The 27,574-nt window shown below is 46.6% G+C and overlaps 1 protein-coding gene and 1 long non-coding RNA gene across 4 annotated transcripts in view; one reads left to right on the top strand and one right to left on the bottom strand.

Moving 5' to 3' along the window:
* Positions 1–27,574, top strand: part of HNF4A (hepatocyte nuclear factor 4 alpha) — a 61,681-nt gene that overhangs the window by 6,724 nt on the left and 27,383 nt on the right. Inside the window, exon 1 of one of the 3 annotated variants that reach the window (XM_032350589.1) lies at positions 18,999–19,112. The exons of 1 other annotated variant lie outside the window; for it this stretch is intronic. Coding sequence is in view for 1 of the 2 variants with exons in the window: in XM_032350588.1 (XP_032206479.1) it covers positions 21,019–21,058 (40 nt within the window). In the remaining variant the exon portion in view is untranslated. Of the gene's footprint in view, positions 1–18,998; positions 19,113–20,933; positions 21,059–27,574 lie in introns of those variants that run through there. One more of the 3 variants, XM_032350588.1, reaches the window with a different exon arrangement.
* On the bottom strand, positions 818–25,934 carry LOC116594928. The gene is made up of 3 exons (XR_004287463.1): positions 25,694–25,934; positions 17,251–17,390; positions 818–1,066 (listed from the first exon to the last, which is right to left on the bottom strand). It is a non-coding gene; the product is annotated as an uncharacterized LOC116594928 (long non-coding RNA).

Genomic DNA, 27,574 nt, shown 5'->3' with positions numbered 1-27,574 from the left:
TAGCAGCTCAGACCCCAGAGTCAGGCTTGGGGTTGCCACCTTCCTTATCTGTTGAATGCAGTGATGATGACGGAATCCACTTTGGAGGGTTGTTGTGAGAATCCAGTGAGGTTTATATCTGGAAAGTATTGAGTTTCTGGCACATAGAAAGTGCTATACATTTTAATGATTTTTATAATATCTGTAGAGCTTGCATCTCCTTTGCAAGAGGGACTGAATGCTAAGCATCTTTTAGCAGCTGTGGGATGCACTGAAATGAATGAGGGCTATGTAACTGGTTGTTCCAGGATGCAACTGTGGGTAGAGAATCAGAGCAAAGCTTAGTTCCCAGCCTTCAGATGCCCTCTGAAGCCTGTTGGAGGGGTCTGTTCTCAGGGGCTTGGCTCATGAGTCTGGGCTCGTTGGGAGCAGATGGGAGGTGTGGACAAAGTGTGAGCAGAGCTGCCCTGGCCACAGATGTGGGAAAAGGCTCTGACCCCAGGCAGCTATTTGTGACCCCACTCAAGTCCTTTGCTGGCTCTCTGCCTCATCTTCTGAGAAAAGAGGGTGTATTCCTTATTCAGAAGTCATCATGCAACATTCACTGGAGCCCAAGGAGTTAAGAAGGATGCCCCAGGGTTCACTTTCAAGGCCAGTATGGTTGTTCAAATGAACCAGGCTCCTACCCACTCCACTCACAAGCTCTGGTTCAACCAGAAAAGCTACATGCTCTCTTTGAATGGAACATTTAATGAAGGCTCCATGGCTCAGTGGTGTTTGGAAAGCCAGAGGACCAGTTAGTATGTTTCAAGCAGCAGTCTTCACCCATTAACGGTTCATGCAATTTATTGGGTTTATGATTTAGGGTAGCACTAGCTGATGTAACAAACAAACCTCAAAAGGCAGTTAGAAGTTTATTTACCTCTGTCATCCGAGGACCCCAGAAGTGGCCCTGACTCTGAAGGACATTTGTCATTTCTGCTCATATTCCACTGGTCAGAACCAGTCACATGACATTGGTCAGCTGCTGAGGAATCTGGGATGCACGGTCCCTCTAGGCCAGCTGTCTTCCAGGAATGGCTCTCAGCTGTGGAAGGGGGAACATGAATGTGTTGGTCCACAGTTGGCCGCCTGTAACATGGGGTCAGGCACACACACGACACAGTCAAATATGTAGAGCAAATGTGAGTATACAATTTTTAATGTCAAATATTTCAATGAAAAATTGCACAGGTACATAGCGATAAAGGCCACGAGACAGAATGCTGCTCATTGATGGGAGAATCTCGGTGAGGGATGTCAGGGCGCTCTGTACTGTTCTTTCGCTCTTCAGGAGGTTTGAAATTTTTCCAAAGTAAAGTGTCGGGGGAAATATAACTGTTAAAAATTTGCTAGGCTTAGGATTAGACTAGAACAAGCTATAAATAGGAAATGATTTAATTGACGTTTAGGGGCTTTGAACTTGGAGGCAGGAGTCAGCAAAGTTTTTCTGTAAAAGGCCAGATGGTGAATTTTGGGGGCTTTGCAGGCGGGGTAGGATCTGAGTGGCTGTCGTAGGACCTTGGCTGCATGAAAGTGGCCATAGGCAACATGTAAATGAATGAATGGGGGTGTGTTCCAATAAAACCTTATTTACAAAAGTAGACAGTGGGCCAGATTTAGCCAAGAGGTTTTTTAGTTTGCTGACTCTTGCTTTAATACATGATTTTTTTTAAAAAAAAGTTGTATTTATTTATTTATGAGAGAGAGAGTGTGAGGACAAGCAGGGGGAGCGGCAGGCAGAGAGAGAGCAGGCCCCCCTGCTGAGCAAGGAGCCCCATGTGGGACTCGATCCTACCACACTGGGGTTGGGATCATGACTTGAACCGAAGGCGGATGCTTAACTCGCTCAACAGACTGAGCCACCGAGGCGTCCCTAATATATGATTTTCTAAAAAGATTTCTCTTTTATTTATTTATTTGAGAGAGTACAGAGCAAGAGCGAGAGAGAGAGAGAGAGAATGCAGGCATGAGCAGGGAGGAGGGGCAGAGGGAAAGGGAGAAGCAGACTCTGCTGAGCAGGGAGCCCCATGCAGGATTCGATCCCAGGACACCGGGATCACGACCGAAGCTGAAGGCAGACACTTAACCAACTAAGCTACCCAGATGCTCCAATATATGATTTTTTTAAAAGCCTCTGAAGCACATATTTTTTTAAAATTTTAGGCAGATACATTCTTCCTAGAATTTAATGCATACAGTCTTTATTAGAAATGTAGATCAGGGGGCGCCTGGATGGCTCAGTGGGTTAAAGCTTCTGCCTTTGGCTCAGGTCATGATCCTGGAGTCCTGGGATCGAGCCCCACATTAGGCTCTCTGTGGCGGGGAGCCTGCTTCCTCCTCTCTCTCTGCATGCCTCTCTGCCTACTTGTGATCTCTGTCTGTCAAATAAATAAATAAAATCTTAAAAAAAAAAAAAGAAATGTAGATTAGCATGTGCCAGCTGTTAGGGACCCTGAGTCTATTAATGTACCCTCACTGTGCTAGCTAGACAAAATAATTTCAGAACATTGGTTGTTCATAGAATCAGCTGACTTCTTTCATTATCATTCCTTGCCTTTTTTTTTTTTTGAATAAAAATGTACTCTTTGGGGCGTCTGGGTGCCTCATTTGGTGGACTCTTGATTTCCGTTCAGGTCACGATCTCAGGGTCATGACATTGAGTCCTTCCTCGGGCTCCACGCTCAGCAAGGAGTCTGCTTGAGATTCTCTCCCACTGCCTCTGCCCCTCCCCCACTGGTGCACTCAATCACTCTCTCAAAATAAAGTCTTTAAGAAAAACGTACCGTTTAAAAGAACATTTTCATTGAAGTATAATGTCCATATAGCCAAGAACATGAATTATAAATCAGAAACAGATAAGTGAAATTTCACAAAGATGACCACATCCTTAAAAATGAAGTAAAATAGAAGAAAAAACATCCCAGTCCATCTCCTCTAATGAGTAAATTTCACATGTGTGAAACTTTCATTTCATTTATACATGTTTATGGATGTGTGCATGGGGTTGTGATCATAGCGGGATTTGATAAAGTACTTCTTGGAGCTTCACACACTCAAAGCTTAACTCCTTATCTTCACAATGGCCCTGTGATGTAGGTACTATTACTGTCATTCCCGTTTTATAGACGAGGGAATGGAGGCAGAGAGAGGTTGAGTCACTTGGTGAAAGTGATACAGGCATTAAGAGGAAATGCCACGGTTCCAGCTCAGGCAGGCAGGCTTCAAAGAGTCGCTGTTCTATAGGGTCATGGTCAAAATGGTTTCAAAGCCACTGGACAGAATGTTCCCGAAGGTTCTTTATAGACCTAAAAATAGCATACTTTTCCTTAGGTGTACCCACAGGGTAGGGCTGATTTTAGGAGTATATGGACAAACATTTTTAAATCTTACTGACTTTATATTACTGTGTGTTAGAAAATTTTATAAATAGCATACTAAAGCACTAATATAAAATATACTTTTAAAATTAATACATGTTTTCAAAAGAAAGAAAAAATACCAAGTAAATAATTACTGGTAAAGTACAGGTAACAAGCAGATTTGGCAAAAATTGTAAAAAGGAATACAGATGTCTAGGACTTTGGGGTCAGATACTGAACTTGGCCTCATGTGACTCAGATATGAGTCTTGGTTCCTTCATCTTCTAGTTCTTTTTTTTTTTTTTAAAGATTTAATTTATTTATTTGCCAGAGAGAGAATGAGAGCAAGCGAGCACAAGGAGGGGGAGTGGCAGACAGAGGGAGAAGCAGGCTCCCCATTGAGGAGGGAGCTTGATGCGGGGCTCCATCCCAGGACCCTGGGATCATGACCTGAGCCAAAGGTAGAAGCTTAACCAACTGAGCCACCCCAGATGTCCCTCCTGATTTATTTAGTCACTTCTGTAGTACTCACTAGGGGCAGGCACTGTTCTAAATCATTTGTAACGATTACTTCCTTAAATTCTTAACAACTGCACATTGAGGTAGGTGCTGCCATGGTACCCATTTCTCGGAAGGGGTAATGAGGGCTCAGAGATGTGACTCATCCCAAACCACACAGACTGCAAGAGTCAGAGCTGGGATTCAAACCCAGGCATTGTATTAGCCATGGCAGTGCTAGCTGGTATAACGCACCAACCCAGTATGTGAGATCAAGAGTTTATCTCCTGGGGCACCTGGGTGGCTCAGTGGGTTGGGTCTCTGCCTTCTGCTTAGGTTATGGTCTCCGGGTCCTGGATCGAGCCCCGCATTGGGCTCTCTGCTCAGCGGGGAGCCTGCTTCCCCCTCTCTCCCTGCCTGCCTCTCTGCCTACTTGTGATCTCTCTCTCTCTCTGTCAAATACATGAATAAAATTAAAAAAAAAAAAAAAGAGTTTATGTCCCTCACCCAGGGACCCCAGCTCCTTCCACCTTAGCTGGCAGATGAGTTTTATTTTAACCACTGCACTCCATGGAGATAGGTAGAACTGTCTTTGTCCTTTTGAGCTCCATGTGTTCTGAAAAATGGGTGAATAATGCCATTTCTGTGGACCTCTCAGGATAGCTCAGCTCAGCAGGTGCAGCCAGTGTTGTGGGATGTAAAGTCTTAGCATTGTTGTTATGCTGACCAACATACGCCTTCTAGTGTTATTGTGAAGGTCAACTGAGCCGGTGCAGGGAAAGCTCGTCGTTCAGATACAGATGGCACCAGCTGCGGAGAACAGTAATGATACAATGTGGTTACGTATACGGAAACAGTGAATATTGACTTACCTCCAGATTGGGAAATAGTTACATAGGATCTTGCCTCTTAGCAAGTCAACATTTTACATCTAAGACTGAAAAATCAAGTAGTGGTATAACCATGATACGTAGAAAAATAGAGGAAAACTAGCTAGAACAGTTCCAGGTGGTGGCCTCTGGATGGCAGGAATCAGATTCAGGAAGAGAAGGGGGACAGCTGCTATGACTGGTCTCCAGCTTTGTAAAAGTACTTGTTTTCTTTCAGCTGAGCACCTATACACCTTGACTAAATTTTTGAAAAGAAAATTTAAATTAAAAAGGAGAAGAGAGGGGCCCTCAGTGGGCTAAAGCCTCTGCCTTTGGCTCAGGTCATGATCCCAGGGTCCTGGGATCGAGTCCCGCACCGGGCTCCCTGCTCAGTGGGGAACCTGCTTCCTCCTTGCTCTCGGCCTTCTTCTCTGCCTACTTGTGATCTCTGTCTGTCCAATGAATAAATAAAATCTTAAAAAAAAAAAAAAAGGAGAAGAGAATAATTAAGCGTTATTTCAAACATGAAAAGTGACCTAGAACAGAAAGCCCCGAGTTAGGATTAAATGCAAAGTTCAGGTTACAGGAGAAATTCCGAACACATTCATGTTCAAAATCCCTGCGGAACACCTTTCAGCACCTTTGTGCTGCTGAAGTTCTTTTCCCTAATCAAAGAGTCCCACACAATCCGACTCTTGTCTGCCCCTCTGGCCTCTCCTGTCTTTGTCCCTTTTGCACACTCTAGTTCAGCCTTACTTGCTTTTTAACTGTCTTTCGATCTCTCCAAGCATATTCCTGCCCCAGGGCCTTTGTACTCATTATTCCCTCTGCCTGGAACACCTTTTCTCCAGATCTTCCCATAATGGATTTCTTCTCATAGGTTGGGTCTTAGCTTGAAAGTTTCCCACTCAGAGGGGCCTTCCTTGACCACAGGAATCTGAGCCTGCCCCACCTCTGCCCATCGCTAGCAGTCCTCTTATCTTCTACAGCTCTGGAGTCGTGCCTTCGCCTGTCTGCTCCACTGTAGAGGATGTTCCATCAGAGAGGGAATCTGTCCTCCTGTTGCCTGCTAAATCCTCAGCATGTAGAACAGTGCCCGGCACACAGTAGGTGCTTCATAGAAACCCATGGAATGAGCCAGTACAGCCAGGGACCGCTGAGTAGTATGCTGAGGGCTGGATGGGTCAGTGGTGTGGGGAGAAAGCAGCAACCCCTGCCTGGGCTCTGCCCTTTGTAAACAGGCCTCCCTCTGCCCAGACGGCCACTGTTTGACAACTGTCTGCTGTGGGACCAGCCAAGCCTGGGCCGCCCCATTGCCAAGGCCCCAGGATTCCCTGGGCCGAGGCAGCTGAAGCAGCCACACCTCAGGGAGGGTTGGTGCAGGAACAGGTCGAAAAGTTATCCAAACAGGCATGAGGAAGGGCGGAGCCTGTGGTGAGACACAGAGGGAACAGTTGGCCCTTCCTGGGGCAGAGCCCAGGGGCGCTGGAGGGAGGCCCTGGTACACCCAGCAGGTGGCTTCCCAGGTGGGGCCTGACCTCCAGGCTGGGCCTCCAGGATCCAGTTCTGGGTCCCGGCTCTGGTCCAGACTTGCACAGGGACCAAAGTCGCTTACTACCTCTGGGTCTCAGTTTCTCCCCACTGTAAATCAAGGGACTGTGGCGGGTCAGTGGTTTCAAATTTAAACAAGTGGGAAAAAAAAAAAAAAGGCAGCCGCAGCCTCTCCAAACAAAAGTCTTACCCGGAAGCCAATTCATAGGAATGACACAGTGGAGGCCCTCAGTTTAAAGCAAGAGTTGGGGGGTAGGCGTTGGGGGAGGCCTGAGTGGTTCAGTTGGTTAAGCATCTGCCTTCAGCTCAGGTGGTGGTCCTGGGGTCATGGGATCAAGACCCGTGTCAGGTTCCCTGCTCCTTGGAGAGCCTGCTTCTCCCTCTGCCTCAGCCTCTCTGTCTTTCATGAATAAATAAATAAAATCTTAAAAAAAAAAAAAAGAGAGAAGAAAAAAGCAAGTGTGGAGGTGTAGGAAGCTGCCTACATCCCTTTGAAGGAGCCGCAGCGTAAAAACCACAGGGATCCTTGGTCTCTGAGTTTCTTCAGGGCTGGGCAGTGGAAAAAGTATACCCAGAGCGGGGCTTCTAGACTCTTCTAATCAGAGACCCAAGTTCAAGCCCCACACACAGTGTGACCTCAGGCAATTTACTCCACCTTTCTGAGCCTTGGTTTCCCCTCTCTAAATCTGACATCATAAACAGTATCCTTCATGATAGCAAATGTTCAGCATAGAACCCTATACCTAGTAAATTCTCAGTAAGAATAGTGAAAAAAAAAATCAATGCTGGTTATTAGGAGAAGTAGTAGAAACGACCAGAAGAGCCAGTTCTTTGTCTTTACTATGAGTTGGGAAAATATTTAACTGCCCTGAACCAAGTTTCCTTCTCTGTAAAACACGGTCAAGGATTGAATGCAGATCAGAGTCTGAGATTCAGCCCACCCAGTTTTTGTTTTTTTTAAATATGATTTGACTTGAATGTCAACCTTTAAAAATCCCAACTTCCTGCTCCTTTCAAAATAAATAAATAAATAAATAAAATAAAGGGAAGCTCTAGCAACACTTGGTTCCCAATTGCCATGAGGCAAGAGTCAGACTGGAGCAATTTAGCCTGGATGTACTTTCTCTAATTTGCTGTCGTTCCCACCATTTCTCAATGTCCCTGCATTGAAGTCACACTGATGAACAGAAACCATTGTTTGCGGCCCCGTTTTTCTTACAGGAAAGTGTGAGATTGGCTCATGTACCATCTGTTCCATATACCGTTGAGGGCAATTGAATTTGGGACCCTGGATTGCTAAGACCTAGGGAGAGCTCATTATTTGTGAGAACAATCTCCTATTTCATAGATTTATCATTTGTTTAATGTGACGGTTGAAACATTTAAAAATTACATGGGGTTCCCATGGTACTCCTGCTGAATAATGTTGCTCTGGTCCCTTGGACCCTACGGCAGTGACTGAGTTCACTGTTCACTCATCGCCTCTGTGTCCCACGCTGAAGAGACCAGTCCTAGCCAAACCTCTTGGGCTGGTGTCCCTGACTGGCTCTTCTCTCCTCCCTATAATTATCTCTGGTGTCCCCACCCTTGTTGCCTGCTTGGCTGTCTGGAGGACCCAGACTCCAGAACTCCAGTCCCAGTCTTCTAGAATTCTCCACTGGGGAAATCTCACCTCCCAGCCTACATCTGGCAGCCATTGTGTTTCCTTTATCAGACATTCGCATAACACAATAGTCAATTTGAAACTTAATTACACACCCATTCTTCTGTCTCCAGCCTGCCCAATTTACCCCAAATCCAGTGATTTTGGGGGTGGAGCTGGGGTGGGGAGAGGCTTATTTTTTCCCTCTTCTCCAGGGCAAGTCATGGTTTTCAGAGATAAGGTGGACCGGGTTTGGGGGAGGGACTCAGGTCCTTCTATGGCAGAGGCGCAGACTTTGTTTTTGGAAGAGATAACGTCCACAGCTCCCCTGGGGGGATGAGAGAATCCTGAAGGACTCAGGGAGCAAGGGGGAAAAAGGAATCTTGGCAGGTTTGAAGACCACCCCTCCCCTTCCGATGGGGAGGCCTTGTCTGGTAGTGGCTGAGAACCTGTGCTGCAAAGTTGGGAAGACTTGGTTAGAGCTATGCAAGCCAGATGCCTTGGATAGGTGACAGTACCTCTCTGACCCTCAGTCTCCTTCTCTGTAAAATGAGGATAAGGACATACCTATCCTAGCACAGTCTGTTTGCATGTAAGTGCTCCCTAAATGCTGGGCTACCATCATACCTTTTGAAAAGGGGCCCATAGGGGCCATGTGGGATCTTTTTAATCAATTTTTATTTTGCCTCGGTACATTGTCATAATTCTCCTACCATGAATCTGCTTAAAATAAATAATGAAAAAGTTCATAGAGAAAGGAAGAATAAAATTAAGTGGAAACATCCTAACACAGAGCTCCGATGTGGCAGCCGGTTGAGATCACTGTATCAGACTTTCCAAGGCCGCTCAGGCAAGACAGATCCTATTGTTCGATGTTTGAAAAAAGTTAGAAGTTTGATTAAAGGAAGTTCTGCACATTTCATTACTGAGCACTCCTCAGAGTCCTTAACACATGACAGAGTGCGTTGGACACTTCAAGAGAGACCTCCAGGGGTGCCTGAGTGGCTCAGTGGGTTAAGCCTCTGCCTTCCGCTCAGGTCATGATCCTGGGGGTCCTGGGATCGAGCCTGCATAGGGCTCCCTGATCAGCAGGGAGCCTGCTTCCACCTCTCTCTCTCTCTGCCTGCCTGTCTCCCTGGGATCTCTCTCTGTCTGTCAAATAAATAAATAAAATCTGTTTAAAAAAAAAGAGAGAGAGAGAGAGAGACCTCCAATGTGCCCATGATGGCTCATGACCGAGCCCCATGAAAAACATTAACCCCCATGAAATCTCTCCCTGCCCCGAAGCAGAGAAATTCTATAGCTTAAATACATTCCTAGATTTTAAAAATGATACATTTTTTTAGATATCTTAAATGATAGGATTTTTAAAAATTACATCCAAATTGTCTGTTGCTGGTAGATAGAAAGTTACATTTTTCATCATATCTCTCCTTTCTTTTAAGTTGGAAATATTACAGACACGCAGAAAAGTAGAGAGAATAACATTGTGAACACTGACGTGCCCATCGCTCAGTTTTGTGGAATCTTAACATGACCGTTTCTTCACTGGATTCCCTTTTTGTTTTAATGAGAAGTGAGATGTTAAACTTGGCATTGAAGCCCCCTTGTACCTCTCTCCCTGATCTCATCCCCCAACCACCCCTCTCGGAGGTGACCACTGTCAACTTTTGCTGGTTAGCATTGGCAGACATGTTTTTATATTTCTGTTACACGTGGCTACATAAGCAATATATACTATTATTCTGTTAATCTGAAGGATATATTTGAATGATACATTGTATGCATCCTTCGGCAGCCTCCTTTCGTTCCTTCATATCATAGCTTTTTGGATCTTCCCATGTAGAGACAAGTAGCACTAGGTCACTCACTGAAAATGCTGTGTTTGAATGTCCCAAGTGTGTGTATTCTGTTTTTTTTTTTTTTTTTTTAAGATTATTTATTTATTTATTTGACAGGCAGAGATCACAAGTAGGCAGAGAGGCTGGTAGAGAGAGAGGAGGAAGCAGGCTCCCCGCTGAGCAGAGAGCCCGATGTGGGGCTCTATCCCAGGACCCTGGGATCATGCCCCGAGCCAAAGGCAGTGGCTTTAACCCACTGAGCCACCCAGGTGCCCCTGTATTCTGGTTTTTGACAATGGAGTTGTTTCCCGTTTCTCTTTGCCAGCAATGCTGCAAAGAACGTTCTGATACCCGTGGCTGTGGGTGTTTCTAGGATAACACACAGGAGTGGAGTTTCTGGATCTCAGGTAGTGGACATCTTGTCTTTGATGAAAGATTGGTATTTTGCTCAGTCTCACCCACCAGCAACCACTGCAGTCCCCAGTGTTTAGCGGTTCTGAGAGGTCCACATCCTCACCAGCACCTGATTCCAGAAGGTGACGAATTTAAAATGAGAATTTGTATTTCCCCTATTAGAAGAGGGAAAGGCTCTTTTTCATTTGAGTTTACACTGGAGTGGACTTGTATATATCCTTTTCCCATTTTTCTGTTGCATTCTTTACCTTTTCCTATCATTTGAAAGAACTATTTATTCTTTTTTTTTTTTTAAAGATTTTATTTTTAAATAAGGCCTTCCCCCAATATTGGTCTCAAACGCACAACCCCATGGTGGAGTTTCACCGACTGAGCCAGCCAGGTGCCCCAAGCACTGTTTATTCTTGATCCAAAACTTTTTTCAGTTACAGTAGTTGGAAGTATCTTTGATCAGATTGAAGCTTGTCTTCTCACCCTCTTTAGAGCCTCTATTGTTGTACACAAGTTTACAGTTATGTGGAAGTTACATTCTGGTTAAATTATAAATCAGGTCGTTAAATTTACTAGTCTTTTCCTTTATGGTTTGTGTTTGTCCATAAAATCTTGCAGTGCCCTGAGATCATAAAGATACTATATGAAATATTTTCTTCAGGTTTTAAAATTTTACTTTGCATATTTAGATGTTTATTTATAGGAATTAACTTTTGTGTATGGTATGAAATAGAGACGCCGTTATATTTTTCTTCAAATGGATAACCAGTTGGTCCCACAACATTTACTGACTAGGACATCATTTCTTTCCTTCCTCTCTTTCCTCCTTCCTTCCTTTTCCTTTCTTTCTTTCTTTCTCTGTCTTTCCTTCCTTCCTTCTTTCCTTCTTCTCTCTTTTTATTAGAACATTCTTTCTTGACTGACACGCACTGTCATTTCTTTTTGTCTCCCATTTTCAGATATGTGTAGATCTGTTTCCGGATTCTGTATACTGGTCCACTTACCTATCTCTAGTAGCCACGTTTAAGCAATAAATTTTTTTTTTTTTAAAAAACCCAGGTGAACCCCTGGGGATAAAAATATATGTTTATAAAAAATAAAAAATTAAAAAAATAATAAAATAAAAATTTAAAAAAAAGAAATAGAGAAAAAAAATAAATAAAAATAAAAACCCAGGTGATTCCCACAATGACACCAAATAAAAAGTTTAATTTAAAAAATCTCCCAAAAGAAATGGTTGAAATTATTTAATAATATATTTTATTTAATCCTATATATATACACACATAATTTCAACATCTTAATTATTTCAACATCTAATCACTAAAAATAATGAGATTTTTTTGTTCTTTTTAAATATAGTCTCCAAATATGATGTGTACTTGACACGAACAACACATTTTAATTTGAACCAGCCACATTTCCAATGCTCAATGGTCACATGTGGTCGGTAGCTACCATGCTTGACAAGTATACATTTAGCTTTCTGTATTGTACAGCATGTCTTTCTCATAGTGTAGTTGTTCTATAAAAACCATCTTGTGTATTTTCTTTGTTCATTTATATAAATTTTAGGAGGGTGTTCAGTAGGACAGAATAAAGGTTAGAGGCCAATGGCGTACTAATCTCCTCCAGTGGATTTCAGTTAAAGCAACTACCATATTTTAAGTGCTTGCAGTTTGCCAAGTACTAGGCTAAGTGGCTTTATCCTGTTGGGCTTTTAATTGAAACTTCATCAAGTTTATTGATTAATCTGGGAAGAACTGACATCTCTACATAATAAATCCCTCTGCCGTGAATATGCCACACTGATGTAGGTCTTCATTTATGTTTATATAAGGGTAGGTATAGGTCTGCTTTTATGTTTTTCAAGAAAGTTAGATAATTTTAATAATCCAAAGTCTTTTGTTAGATTCATTCTTAGATAATTGATAATTGTTACTGCTACTGTAAAGAGTTTTAAAACGGAATCTTCTCATTTGTTGATGTTAAATTTTCAGTATATCAAAACCAAAATTCTTTTAATATGTTGAAAATGTATCCAGTTGAGGCGCCTGGGTGGCTCAGTGCGTTAGGGCCTCTGCCTTCAGCTTGAGTCATAATCTTAGGATCCTGGGATCGAGCCCCGCATCAGGCTGTCTGCTCTGCGGAGAGCCTGCTTCCTCCTCTCTCTCTGCCTGCCTCTCCACCTACTTGAGATCTCTCCCTCTCTCTGTCAAATAAATAAAATCTTTTAAAAAAAATGTATCCAGTAACCTTGCTAAATTCTCTTCTTATATCTGTTTTTAATTTCTTGTTTTATTGTGTTGTTAGGGCCTCCAGTAAAATGTCACATAGAAGCAGTAATAACGTGCATATCAGATAGGGTTTGGTTTGTCCATGAGTAGCTGAGGCACTGAATAATAGTAGCTTAAACAAGACAGATTATTCCTCAGTTCTGTGAAAGCCCAGATGTACGCAGTCTAAGGTTAGGATGGCAGCTCTTCCCCACAGCAGTCCTCAGGAACTCCTTGCAGCTACTGCTCTTCTGTTTCCATGAGGTCTTTATCCTCATGGTCCAAGGTGGCTGCCAGTGCTCCAGCCACATGTCCTCATTACAGAAAAATGGAGGGGACAAAGAAGAAAATGGAGTAAAAGTCATGTTGCATATATATACATATACTGGAATATTATGTGATAAAATGAAACAAAATGTGATATATACATATAATGGAATATCATTATATTCTTTTAAGAAAAGATCCCGGAAGCTGCCACATTACAGTTCTGATTATATTTCATTGACCACAACATGTGTGCATGGTCTCAACCTAGTGTGACTTCAATCTTTCGGGGGGTATCTGTGTGCTCAAATGAAAACTGGAGGTTTCATTACAAAGGAAGACAAGGAGATTAGATAATACTGGACAACACAATGTGCCTGTGCCACATTGGGCAATCTTGTTTATTTATTTATTTTTTAAAATTTTATTTATTTGAAAGAGAGAGAGCAGCGAGTGGGCTGAGGGGTACAGGAAGAAGCAGGCTCTCCACTGAGGGGGGAGCCAGACATGAGGCTTGATCCTAAGACTCTGGGATCATGATCTGAGCTGAAGGCGAGATGCTTAACCAACTGAGCCACCCAGGAGCCCCCATTCTTCACTTTAAAGGGACACTTTGACCTTTTAAAGTTATCATATCTGCTTTAGGGTTTGGTAGGTAGCTTTTATAGGGTTTTCAAAAGTTTTTTCAAGTAAGCTAGAAATTCTGTCTGTTTTTTAGTCAGTGTTGAGTATTCTTGATCGCTTTTTGTGCATTTACTAAGAAAATCATATTTTTCTCTCCTTTAATTTGCTAATTGGTAAATAAATATTCTCAGGTTAAACTATTTTTGCATTCCTAGAATAAGCCTAACTTGGTCATGATGCAATTTGGTATATATATTTATATATTTTTTATTTTATACATTGATGAAACTTAAAAAATTGTGGTAAACTATACATAACATAAAATTGACCACTTTTGCCATCTTTTAGTGTATAATTCAGAGGCACTAAGTACATTCACATAGTTATACAACCATCACCACCATCCATCACATGAATTCTTTCATCTTCCCATGAATTATTTCATCTTCCCATACTGAATCTCTGTACCCATTAGAAGATAACCCTCCATGCCTCCCTTCCCCCCGACCCCTGGCAACCACCTTTGTTCTTTCTGTCCCTATGGACTGGACTTTTTTAGGATCCTCATATAAATTCGTCATTTTGTGATGGGCTTACTTCATTTAGCACGAAGTCCTCAAGGTTCCTCCATGTTACGGGATATTAGAATTCCCTCCTTTTTAAAAAGCTGAATGATATTCCATTATATGTATATGTCACATTTTGTTTCATTTTATCACATAATATTCCAGTATATGTATATATGACATTTTTTGTTTTGTGCGTATATCACATTTTGTTTGTTATCACATTTGTTTTTTTCACAAACATGCATTTGTTTGTATCTGTCAACTGACACGTGGGTTGCTTCTACCTTTTGGCTGTTGTGAAGAACGCTGCTCTTCCAGACCATGCTCTCAGTTCTTTGGGGTACATAGCAAGGAGTGGAATTGCTGAATTGTAGAGTAATTCTATTTTTAATTTTGTAAGAGAATGCTATACTGCGCTCTGTAGCAGCTGTGTTATTTTATACTCCTTCCCAATAGTAGATCAGAAGGGTTCCAGTTTCTCCATATCCCCACCAATGCTTGTTATCATCTGTTTGTCATTTTTTTGTTGTTTTTAAAATAATATCCGTTCTTTTTTTTTTTTTTTTAAAGATTTTATTTATTTATTTGTCAGGGATAGAGGGAGAGAGAGCAAGCGAGCACAGGCAGACAGAGAGGCAGGCAGAGGCAGAGGGAGAAGCAGACTCCCCGCCGAGCAAGGAGCCCGATGTGGGACTCGATCCTAGGACGCTGGGATCATGACCTGAGCTGAAGGCAGCCGCTCAACCACCTGAGCCACCCAGGCGTAATAATATCCGTTCTAAAGGTGTGCAGTGGTATCTCATTGTGGTTTTGCATTGATTTGCATTTCACTAATGATTAGTGTTATGGAGCATCTTTTCACGTGCTTCTTGGTCATTTGTACATCTTCTTTGAAGAAATACCTATTCATATCCTTTGCCCATCTTGAAAACTGGTTTTTGTTACTGTTGTTGAGCTGTAGGAGTTTATATACTCTGGATAGGAACCCCTTATCTGTTGTATGACTTGCAAAGATTTTCTCCCATTCCAGGGATCGCCTTTTCACTCTGTTGATGCTATTCTTTGGTGCACAAGACTTGTTGATTTCAGTGCAGTCCAGTTCATCTATTTTTTCTTTTGTGTCTTCTGCTTTTGGTGTCATATCGAGAGAAATCACCACCAGATCCAATATCATGAATATTTTCTTCTAAGAGTTTTATAATTTTAGCTCTTGTGCTTGGGTCTTGATCCATTTTGTGTTAATATTTATATATGGTGTAAGCCGAGAGTCCAGTTTCACTCGTTTGCATGTGGATAGACAATTTTCCCAACATGAATTTGGTTTTGATCCAGTTTTAGTTAAGACTTCTGCATCTGAGAGCTGCTACTTTGATTCAGCCTTTGATTGATTGCTGGAATCATTTCACTATGCTTTCTGATAGGTGGCCACTTAGCTTGGGCTTGATGCTTCCGGTGACAAGATGCTAACAACTTCATAAAGTGGTTTTTCCCCTGGTAGATCTATTGTATCTGGTAGAAAAAAATATTAATTTGTGGCACACACCTTCTTCCTGTACCATTCATCTTTTGGTCCTGGTTTGTTTCCTGGGGCTGTAAGAAGATAAACATTCTTTCCCAAAGTACAGTACTTTGACTTCAGTAAATAACAGAACTACATGATAAGCAACTATATGTCAGGTTTTAAGGTCGATCATATTTACTCCATGAAGCAATTGATTAAAAAGTCCTATTACTGATTCCTATTTTGAAGATGAAGCAAATAAGGCTTAAAGAGCTTATAATTTTCACAAGGTCAGTTATCCGAATGGTAGCATAGATATTTCAAAGGCAGTAGCCTTGACCGTTTTGCCAAGCTGACCCTCTCCTCACGCCCAGCAGCCTCATCCCCAACAGCCAGCTCCTTTGGTTCTTTAATTTATTATTCAAAGGATATGGTTTTCTCATCCTGTCCCATCCTATGACACAGGAGGTGTCTTTTTTAAAAAGATTTTATTTATTTATTTGACAGACAGAGATCACAAGTAGGCAAAGAAGCAGGCAGAGAGAGAAGGGGAAACAGGCTCCCTGCTGAACAGAGAGCCCTATGTGGGGCTCGATCTCGGGACCCTGGGATCATGACCCGAGCCGAAGGCAGAGGCTTTAACCCCACTGAAACACCCAGGTGCCCAGGAGCTGTCTTTATATATATATTGGATATTAATTCCTTACCAGATACATGATTTGCAAATACTTTCTCCCTTTCCATACATCGCTGTTTCATTTTGTTGATGGTTTCCTTTGATGTACAGAAGTTTTTTAATTTAATGTAGTCCCATCTGTTTATTTTTTTGTTGTCTTTGCTTTTGGTCCTCTCTGATGTCACATGAAACCAGATGAGAGGCGTAGACAGCTGCTGAGAAGTAAAACCTCTAGAACTTAGTTGTGTCATCTGTCCCTAAGGCAGCTCTCCCCAGCAACACTATCCAGCTGATTTATTTTGAACGAATGTGGAGGATTTCTCATTCCTCTTCATCGAGTTCAGACATTTCTCCAAATCCATGTGGCTCTTGATCCTGCAATTACTGAATAGCTCACACCTGTGCAGAACTCACAGCATGCCAGGCACTAAGTCCTTTCTGTATATTAGCACAGAAAATCCCCACAACATCCCAATGACATACCTATTATTATCATCCCTCTTTTGCCATTAAACAACAACACCAACACATACACACAGTCACAGAGCAGTTAAGTAATTTACCTAACGTCATACAGCCAGTCCGTGACAGAACCAGAATTCAAGCCCAGGAAACTGGGCTCCAGAATTTGTGTTCTGAGCCTCTACACTGTGCTACCTCCAAACAGCTGACAATCTCAGCCAGCATTTTGGGGCCCCAAAAGATTGCCGCACACTTAGGGACCTCCTTTTTTTTTTTTTTTTTAAATGCAGAGAGAACAGAGGAAGGGCCCAGAGTCTTCGAATGGCAACAGTATTATACTATAATGGTTTATTTCATTCCGTTTATTTTCCCATTGCTTTCTACTTACGATACTGGTGTTTCATTTGGTAGTAAGAACACTTCCTAAGATAAATCCAAATGAAAATAAGTGAGTTGATGTAGGAAAAATATTAAGTAAGAGTATAGGTGGTTTTCAGATATGACAAAAATTGTAATGGTCGTAGGAAAATCAGGGCTCTTTGGAAAGATCATATGCAGTCAAGTTAGGTGAGGCTGTGCAGCAGTGACGGAAGGCCCCGGGTCTCGGGCTTAACGCGGCTGAGCGAACCGCTCACTCACAGTACCTGCCCGTCAGGGGCCAGCAGGGGGCGCTCCTCATCCACACTTACTTCCGGAGGTACCCAGCGCAGGCTGTTCAAGCTCCTCCTGTCCAGGTGTGACCCAGGGTCTTTCTGCTCTCGTTTCATTGGCCAGAACATGTTACATGGTCACCTGTAACTTCACAGGAAGCAAGAAGTTGGTCGTGTGCCTGAAATGAGTGAAGTAGAGCAGTTGAGAACAGCCCATAGATGACTATGCATAAAGGAGTCTGAAAGACAGGTCTAGAATGGTAAACTGAGTCACTGCGTTGGATCTGTCTCAGACCACTATGACTTGCCTCACCCAGGGGCCTTCACACCTGTTCTCAGAGAAGGGACTCTGGTCCACCAAGGAGAAGAGGGTCTGACAATACCTTTCTATTAAGGAAATACTGCTCCTTTAGGCTTCCTTTTGGGTGGGAATGCTGTTACTTCATAAGCAGTGTGGGTTGAACTGTGCAGTTGTGCTTTGTTGCTTCCCTGAAGGTAAATGAAACAATGTGAACTTCGGCTGAGATAGGCTTTGGTTCTGTCACTACTTGGAAAAGCTATCCAAGAAAGGGAGTTGGAAAGGAGAGGAACTCAAGGACCGTGTCCAAGTTAGGTCAAGAGACCTAACTTGACTGCATATGATCTTTCCAAAGATCCCTGATTTTCCTATGACCTTTACAATTTTTGTCATCTCTGAAAACCACCTATACTCTTTTTCAGGCAAAGGAAAAAGAATGTGCAAAGACCCTGAGGCAGAAAGAGGAGCAAACAGAAGGCCAGTGTCGCTACAGATACTGGGGTTGGTGTGAGTGGACTAAAATGGGGTTGGAGATGTAGGGATATAGATACAAGGTCATCAAGACCTCATAGCCCAGGGGAGTTTTGAATTTTATGAGTTTAATAATAAATGCACAGGAAGCCGTAAAAATTTCAGTAAGGGAGGGACCTGAACCAGTCTGCGTGTAAAGGGTCATCCCTGGCCCCTGGGTGAAGAGTAGGTGGTAGGGGAACCAGCGCCTGGAAGAATAGAATAGAAGAGACGTTTGCACATCTCCAGAGATGATATTGATGTGGACAGTGTTGGCTGTGGTGGAGATGAAAACACGGTGAAGATCTGAGATACACGTGGAGGCAGCAAGAACTGCATTTTCTGACGATTTGGGAAGGATGGGAGAAAGAGCACAAAGGTAGTGACTCCCTTGGTTTGGGCCTGAGTAAGTGAGACCGGCGTGGGGTGATGAACTAGGACAGTTAACACTGGCAAGGTTGATACTGTTCTTTCAAGGACTTTGAAAGGGGGAGTGTATTTTCCTTCACAAGCCTCGTACCTGAACTCCAGTTCAGGTGTGTCTACTCCAAAGGTCATACTTTCCCCACTCTCCCAGACCTGTACATGAATTTTTATAATGGGGGGTATTTATTGCTTTTACTACCGTTCGGTGTTAAAATACATAGATGCCCCTGAATGCAAATGTAGACTTCCAACGAAGCCAGCACAAAGCTTGGGACCCTACTTAAAGACGCCGGCACTTCGGGACCAGGTGTTGGGGAATATACATTTCACAGATGATGTAAGGGCGACGCCATATCAGCCTTGGGGAACAAGTTTCAAAAATCTTGCTTTCCGATTGGTGCAGTGGCCAAATGCTGCTGTGTGATTGGAGGGATGCTCCGTGCCGACCTGGCTGGGTTTGGAGCTATGTAGTCCGTCTTGGCCTTTGATTGGTGGGATTGTAATGCTATTTCCTGTGATTGGTTAAAACCCGTGAGGTTACCGAAAAGTTACTAAACGCCCGTCCAGCATCGGCCACTAGGTGGAGCCCGGGATGCGCACTGCGAAGCGCTGCAGTGAGTCTGGGCTGCTTCTTCCCGGACGCCCTCCGCCCTGCGGTCCTGCCCAGGTACTAGTTCTGCCCTGTGCCCTCAGGCAACCGCGGGACAGGGGTGGGGGTGCGGGGAACGGTGTTAGAACTCCCAGGTCCAGTCCGGGTGGCCACGCTTCTCTGCACAGCCCCTTTGGCCCCTTCCCCTGGCTCCCGGCCCTACAGAGGACTTCGGCTGACCGACGGGTGGGGCTGCGAGTTCGGGAAGGTTTGTGAAGGCCCAGATCCAAAATGCAAAATTGTGGGGTCTGTCAAAGGAGACGCAGCAGCGCCTCCTCCCTCCACTGTGCTCTCTCCCCGCCTCGGAGCCCTCCTCTCTACAGCCTCTGTCGCGTCCTTTTCAAATCCTTTAAGGACTTTTCCAAAGGTGCATCTCACTGGAGCCTAGGACTGGCCATGCTGGTCAGGGCCACTGGCTGGAGATCACCCTGTCTAAAGACGCCCCTGTCATACCTGCCGTTTCAATGTCTTGCCGCTGCATTTCATCCCTATTTGACATTCTCGTTTTAAAAGTCTGTTTCCTTGCTTCCTGTCTCTCCATCACACCTCTGCACCGAAATGGAAGCTCTGTGAGGGAGGGAGTGGGGAGGGCCAGAATGTCCAGTGACATTTGAATTTGAGATAATCGGCAACTTATTTTTTTAAGTATGTTTCATGTGTTATTTGGTACATACTTATACTTAAAAAAAAAATCTTTGTTTATCTTAAATTCAGATGTCCCTGAGCATCCTGTATTTTTATTTGTTAAAACTGCCATCCTGAGGGGAGTGCCCCTTGCCTGTTGGCTTCCCATCTGTGTCTCCGCACCTGCAACGGTGCACGTGGGAAGTGGTGAACACATGTTAAATGACTGGGGGGGATAAATGCCTTCCTTCATTGACCCATCCATCTGACCCATTATGTGAAGTACCAGCTGGGGCCTGGGAATCGAACGGTAAATGGGACACGGTCCAGTGGAGGAGGCAGGAACCACCATCTGATTACACTGTGGTTATGCAAACTGGTGGGAGCTGTATGAGCACAGAGGAGAAGCCAGCAGGGATGCTGGAGGAAGATGACAAAGATGGGACTTGGAAAGGGGGAAGGAGAGAAAAGAAAGGTGTGACAGTCTGGGCAGAAGCCATGGCATGTGCAAAGGCTAGAGCCAAGGGGAAGCTGTGGGATCCTGAAAGCTTCGAGTGGTGGAGTCGGGGCGGGGGGGGGGCAGATGTGCAGTGAAGTAGTGCGGTCAGAAATCAGCTGAGGAGGCTCGTTCACTGACCGTCGGTACCTACCAGTCAGGCACAGTAGCAATGCTACTGTGCTTGGTTGGTATCACTGTGCCCATTACACAGATGAGGAGACTGAGGCTTAGGGAAATGAAATGCCTGGTCTGGGTTTACAGTCTGAGAGGGAAAAGCTGAGCTTCAAACTCATGTCTGTCAGACTCTGAAGCCTGCACTGTTCTGGAAAAGCCCCTGGGTTAAGGACTGGAACCCAAATTAGAGGATGAAGAAACTAAGCCTCAGAAAGGTGGCAGGGCTGTTCCTGTGAATATGGCTCCCTCAGTTTCACAGGAACCCCACCCCTCAGTCAGCCAAGGTCCTCCTCCTGATGGAGGCACTTTGAGGGGTATGAGACCTCAGGAGGGCCTCGGCAGGACCCAGGAGTCAAGGCTGCTCTACTTCTTGCTCCTGTTTGGGTTGGGTCTCCAGGACCCCCTTGCTGAGCCCTATGGCTAATTCCTTGCATGGGTCCTGGGCGGGTCCACCGTTTCCATGGATATCGCCTCCTACCATCCCTGAAATCTCATTGTGACCAGTATTAAGAGATTAACACTGCCTGGCAGCCCTCCAAGGGTATTGGGTGCCAGGGTGGCAGCAGGAGCCCCCTCAAGGATGAAGAGGTTGCTCACTGTGCGGGACCCCATAGCACCAGGAGGAGGATGTCAGACTGGGGCCAGGGCTTCCCCCGGCACCCCACAGGTATGGTTCTGACTCCACAGCTACCTGGACAGGAGCACGGGGTGGTGGATGCAAGACACAGGACCCAGGGGGAGGAGTCCAGATTTGGGAGCAGTACAGAGGCCTCGTACCCTGAGCCCCCCAGCCAGAAAGGCTTCTTGATAGGCAGATGCCATCCTGATCAAGGCAGGTCCAGATTCCTTCCACGAGGAGAGAGGAGCCTTACAGAGTCTTTTAGCTAAAGACCAACTACCTCATCTTCCTTTGACAGTTCGGGAAACTGATGCAGAGAAGGAAAGTGGCCAAATTCAGTCAGTCAGTGGTCTGACGGAGGTGGACAGTTTCAAGGCAGCCCTGAGGTCACCTGGGCAGAAAACACTGGTTAAGATGGCCTTGCCCGCCTGTGCCTTGAATTCCGAGTGTTCCTCCCTGACCTCCAGGAAGGGGATCCCCTTGGTCTCTGTCTTCTGGGCCTGTCCCATGGACCATGCCTCCTTCCCTCCCCATCCTGACCTTCCCTGCCTCCCACACAGCCCGACGCTGGCAGAGAGTTCCTGATAGGCTCCACACCACCAGAGGACATGGCCACCAGGCCCTAACTGTTCCATCCGGGGAACATCCCCTGGCTGGGTCACCATCTGGAAGATTGTGGACATTTTTTGTTCCCTGCTTCAAAACTCACTGGGCCAGGTTTCCTGGAAGGCCCTATTGGGCCAGGGGGACAAACACGGCTCTGGAGCCAGGCCGGGGTAGCTCAAACACTCAGCAGTCTGAGCCTCAGTTTCCTCACCTGTGGAGGAGGGCAGTAATCCTTCCTCAGAGCTTGCTCTCAGCCGGAATGGAAGAGAGTATAGTCTGCTAGTGAAGACCAAAGGAAAGTAGGGAACAGCGCTGGGGGCAGGGGTGCTAATCTGGGGCCTTGGATGCTGCTGGATTTGCAGGAAGCAAGCCTGGAAGAGGCTAGGGAAATGAGAGGAGTGGTGGCCTGTGGTGAGGAAAGGGAGTGGCCTGGTGGGTGGCTGGGGAGTGGACTAAGACTTCTCAAAGTGCACCTTTTCTTTTTTTTTTTTTAAGATTTTATTTTTATTTATATGACAGAGAGAGATCACAAGTAGGCAGCGAGGCAGGCAGAGAGAGAGAGGGGGAAGCAGGCTTCCTGCTGAGCAGAGAGCCCGATGCGGGACTCGATCCTAGGACCCTGAGACCATGACCTGAGCTGAAGGCAGAGGCTTAACCCACTGAGCCACCCAGGTGACAAAGTGCACCTTCTTTATAGTTTTGATTTTTGGACCACGTGAATGTAATACCGATTCCAAAAAATAACTTAAAAATTTAAATAAATGAGGTAAAATATCAAGTAATAATAATAATAATCACAAGGCCTCAATAATATAAAAGGTGTGCAGCCCAGACAGAGACCAGAGTGTGAGGACTTGACATAAGGAACAGAGAAAGCATGCCTCCGAGTCTCTGAGTTTTTGACCTGGAAAGGCCCTTTGTTTCAAGCCAGTCTCATTTTGCCAATAGCAAAATACTGGTCATTGGTACCAAGAATCGGGAGCTCCCTACGTGGTGGCCACAATGCCAGGCACTGTCTGAATATCATCGCGCTGAGTGGGCATTCTGACTTAATAGGAAGCTCTGTCATCCTTCCCATTTTACAGATGGGGAAACTGAGCCTCACTGAAGCTCGTGAGTTGCAAAACGTGGATGCATATCTAGGCCTTTCTAGCTCCCACCGTGGGTCTCAGTCTTGGCTGCACATCAGAATCACCTAGGGACTTGAAAAAATACTGATGTCTAGTACCCACCTGCCCCAATCCCCAGATTTGATCACTGGTCTGGGGCGGGGCCTGGGCATCAGTATTTTTTTAAAGGTCCCAGGTGATTCTAATTCACCATCAGGGTCGAAGCTGGGCTTTATGCTAGACAACTTTTCAAATAGGAAACCAATGCCAGGGAAGGATATGACCTTGCCTAAGGTCACACAGTGGCTGGAAGCAGAGCTGAGGCAGGACTTTTATGGAGCTTTTGTGAAAATAAACGAGGCACTCTCCTCTGGGCAGATAAATGTCTACGAGCATTTGGTTTGGTAAGTGGAACAGAGAACCTTTGTGCAGTAAGCAACCTGTACAACTATATGCGGCAACCCTGGCCTGAGTCTCAGGACTCCCAAACACTACATCTCAGTGACCCTCAGGCAGATCCCTGGGACCCTTCATTACCTGGGTGCAGGGGGACCCAGGGTTGTTCCCAGGTTAGGGGTTCATCCCTTACACCATGACCAGGGTCTGGGCCCCGCAGGAGCTTGCTATCATCCTGCAGGCCCCACAGGGGCTGAGCAGGCCCCATCTCACTCCGAAGGTCATTTCTGCAGATAAAGTCAGGAACATAACCCAGAGGGAGGAGGGATATACACAGGAGGGACAACAGCAGCCTCAGCCCAGAGTCACAAGCCACCTGGCAGGAGGCAGCCCTCAGGCAGGCCCCGCCCCCAAAGACCCAAGTCCTCCTGGCTTCCCTCCTGATCACTCTCCAGACCATACGCTCTACCCTACCTCCTGAGCCCTGTGGTCAGCATCTCCCACGATGCCCTGCTCTCGGGCCAGCGTGCCTTCCAGTCCCTCCGTCATCACCCACCGTGTTCTCTGCTTCTGGATGTTCCTGCGGCCCAGGATGTCACCTCCTCCAGCAATCCATCCCTGACCACCCCAGCCCAGAGACAGACCTGCCCGCCTTAGGCCTCCTCCAGGCCTCCCAGTCCATGCACACAGCCCACACGTGCCTCAGGGTGAAAGCCAGATTGCCTTGGGGGCACCGAGTGTCAGCCCTGGAAGGGCAGGGTGGTCCCGGGGTTAAGAGCACAGACTCTGGAGCTGGGCTGCTCAGGTTAGAAGCCCAGCTCTTGTTCCTCAGATGCTGTATGAGCTCAGGGCCCAGGGCCCAGACCCTCTGTGCCTCAAGCCTGCAAAATGGTGATAAAATGATTGGCTACTTCATCGACTGGTTGTAAGGCTTAATGAGTTAACCCATGTAAAGCCCCCCGGACAGCTGCGTTACCATCAGCCATGGCTGTCCACGCTCCGCTTCCTCCTCCTCACAAGCCCGGGAGGTAGGTATGGTTATTCCCACCCGCAGGTGAGGAAACAGAGCCAGGGGAGGGCCCTGCAGCTTTCTCTGGGGCCTGACGCCTCCAGAGGGAGGACGTGGCTGAGGTGGGTTCCGGCTTGGAGCCTCTGGGTTACGGCCCAGGGCTGTTCCACGGAGGGTCCCCAGGGCCCAGCAGGGCCAGGTGAACTCCCCAGACTCTAGGTGGCTCCAGGCACCTGTCCGCCTCCAGCCCGCCTCAGGGAGCGGGGCTGAATGGCAGAGCAGGACGTTTTCAGTATATCTTCTGTACTAATGTCTTCTCGGACTGGCTGGAGACTCAGAATACCTAGGGTAGCCGCCTGTCCCCGGACAAGGACGCCCCCGACCCCACTGTCCGCATAAGGAAATGAGGGGACCAGGCTGGCCCAGCCTCTTTCCAGTTCCCACCATTGGCGGACTCTGGCTCTAGGTTTCAAAGGGAATATTACGGGGAGGGCATCTAAGAGCCTGAGAGGCACTGGGTGAAGCGGGGCCTGTGCCTCCCCTGCCAGGCTCCCGGGAGCCTCAGATCCCGTTTGAAAGACCCCCGGGGCCCACATCCTCCTCAGCACTCTCCAGGCTCTGACACTGCAGGATTCTAGAATCCCGCGCTCAAAGCTGCCGCTCTGCACCCCTGTTTGTAAAGCTCTCCCCCCCGGCTGCCTTTATCTCTCTTTGGAAACAGAGCAAATTTGCTCAGGACCCAGAGCAGGGGCAACAAGCAGACTGTTGACTCTTGAGCAAAACCTACCCCGTGGAGAGCGGGAGAGGAGGCACTGAATGTGCGTGGGGAGGCCAGCAGCCTCTTGCATAACCCGGGTGGCCTCCTGCCCACCCAGGCCTTTTCAGGGTTAGGGGTGAGGCAAACCGCAAACTCATGCCCAGTTAATTTTTTAAGGCAAAATCAACAGGCTCAGCAATGATTAGCAGGCGAGTAAGTTCGTCTTAATCAGACTGAGGAGAGGGAGGAAGGAGGCTTCTGGGGGCCCAAGGATGGGGCTCGGTTATCAGTTAACCACATGAATGTTGTTTCCTTCCAAATCCACTGGCCTTCAGCCCCGAGCTCCCTCATCTTCCTCTCGGAAGTACTCTTCTGGCAACCCCATGGCCATCCGCGACTGAGGGAACAGACGCTTTACCGTGCAGGGTCCCCAGGAGGCACTGCCAGGGCCCTTGAGGGCTGGGATGAGGGGCCAGGCTCCTCACAGAGCTTGGGGTCTTCTTTTGAAGGTCGACCCCCCCCCCCCAAACTCCCTCCACTCCTGTGTGGCCTTGAGCAGGACCCTTCTGCCCTGTGGGGCTCAGGAAGGGGCCTGAGGTCTATGGTTCAACGTGCCCTTGAGGGCCTCAGTGTCTCCATCCGCCAAATGGGTGGGCTGGTTGAGACCCCCTTTCCAGTCTTAAAGTTCTGTGAGGTCATGACTGAATTAAGCCTATGTAGCCTTATCCAGGTGAGGAGGTGGTATGGCCAGTGTTTTAGGAATTCAAGGGGGAGGAAAGGTGCCCAAAAAAGGGAGGGGGGCCTACCTGATTATCTGCTGTTGGTACCAGCAAGCGACAGATCCCAGCTCCAGGAAGAGAGCTGTCCTCTCAGATGGGAGGCAGGGGTCCCTGTCGGGTGGGGTGGTCCCTGTCTGCAGGAGTGGCCTGGCAGACCCCAGCTGGCTCAGGACCCCTCCCCCGGACTCGAGTGCTACCAAGGGAAGCAGCAGGGCCAGGCCAGCCCTGGGCCTGCTGGCTGCCTGGACTGGAGTTTGGTCAGTGGTTGGGGACCTATATTGTGAGAAAGTTTAGGACTTTGTCCACAAACTGGAATTTGAAATTTCAAAGGGGCGAAACTGGAGGGCCCTACCCCAGAGTGGAGATGGCTCTTGGCTTCTTTCCCCCACGACTTTTGTTCTTTGTCTTGATAAGTCTGGGTTCCCTGCACCACTCCCCGGCGGGGGGGGGGGGGGGGGGCGGTAGGGTGAGGAAAGACGAGATAGTGGGGTAGTAAGCGCCCAGGGGAAGCCAAGATGCCAGGCAGCCTGCGGTGGCCGCTGTCGGGAGGGTGCCTCTGAACCTTCATGTGACCAGGGACAGGGTCCTTGGCCCCTCAGATCCCAGAGCTCCATGGAAGTGATGTGAGGGAATCTCCAGCTCCCCCAGTCCAGAGTTCTGGTGTCCTTTCTGGGATTCCCGGAGGGAGGCAGTATATAGGGGGTGAAGCCTGTGAGCTTTCTGGTCAGACTTGGGCTCCAATGACAGCCCCTCCTATGTGGACTTAGGCAAGTCACTCCTTGTCTCTGAGCCTTAGTTTTGTCATCTGCAAAGCAGAGTGGGTAAAATGAGAGCAGTGGTGGAAGGATATAACCACTGTACTTCGCACAGAATCTCTCCAGAAACATTAGCCATTACTGTGGTTTGAGAGGAAAATTAACTGATCCAGAGTAGCGGCTCTCTTACCCGCTGTCCAGACTGGAGGCTGGGGTGCCCTGCCCACAGCTGGCTCTGAGGCAACCCCTACCCACCCCACCCCTGGCTGCCCCAGGTAAGCCCTTCTGCCCTTCTAGAGGCCTCCATCTCTCCATCTACAAGATGAAGGAGTTGGACCTCTCGGTGAGCTCTGAGGTCCTCTGTCGTCTGCTTGGAGCCCCCGCATGTCCAGTGGGCTCAGACAGGCCACGGGATGGGGCAGAGAGTGAGAGCGGGTGCTGAGCTGATGGCGTGGAGGCCTGAGGTGTGTTCGAGGCCGGGCAGGCCATCGCCAGGAGCTCTTCTGAGCAGGGGTCCTGATGGCCGCCAATCGTGAGGGTCGGCTAGTGGGTCAAGGAATCAACCACCAGTGATAATTGTCCCTGCTGCACCAGACGCCTACACTTGGTCATTTAATGCCCACACCATCCCTGCGAAGGAGGTACCAACCCATTTATCTGATGCCAAAACTAAGGCTGGGAGGGGTGGGCATGATGTCATAGTTTTGGGAAGTTGGCAGTGCCGGGATTTTGGCTTAGCTCTGATTTCAAGGCCTGTAGTTTACACTTGAAGTGGTGGTTGCGGGGGTGGGGGAAGGGGGAAGGAGGTCTAAGAACGCTTATGATATTATTTAATTGAATCTTTATCACAAACTATAAGTTAGTCCCATTTGCTAGTGATATCAAGGCTTCAAAAGAATAAGCTGATTGAGATCACAGAGCCAGTAGATCTTACGGTGGCGTGTCGTTTATATGAGGCACATGTATCTAGAAGATACTGTTTGAGGTCAGTTCAGGGTAAAATAGAGCAGGTCTCTAATCAATTATGCAAGTTCATGTGTGGGCAGTTGTAGTTCAAGAATGGATAAATTTACATGTGGAGTAGGTTGTGATGTGCACGATGTGGACGGGATATGACACAGGTTCTAGACTGTGACTCATAAGCAGCGGATCA

This window comes from Mustela erminea, chromosome 7 (assembly GCF_009829155.1).
Source record: "Mustela erminea isolate mMusErm1 chromosome 7, mMusErm1.Pri, whole genome shotgun sequence".
In the NCBI taxonomy this organism is placed as follows: Eukaryota; Metazoa; Chordata; class Mammalia; order Carnivora; family Mustelidae; genus Mustela; species Mustela erminea.
This window is presented reverse-complemented; position numbering and strand designations above follow the sequence as displayed.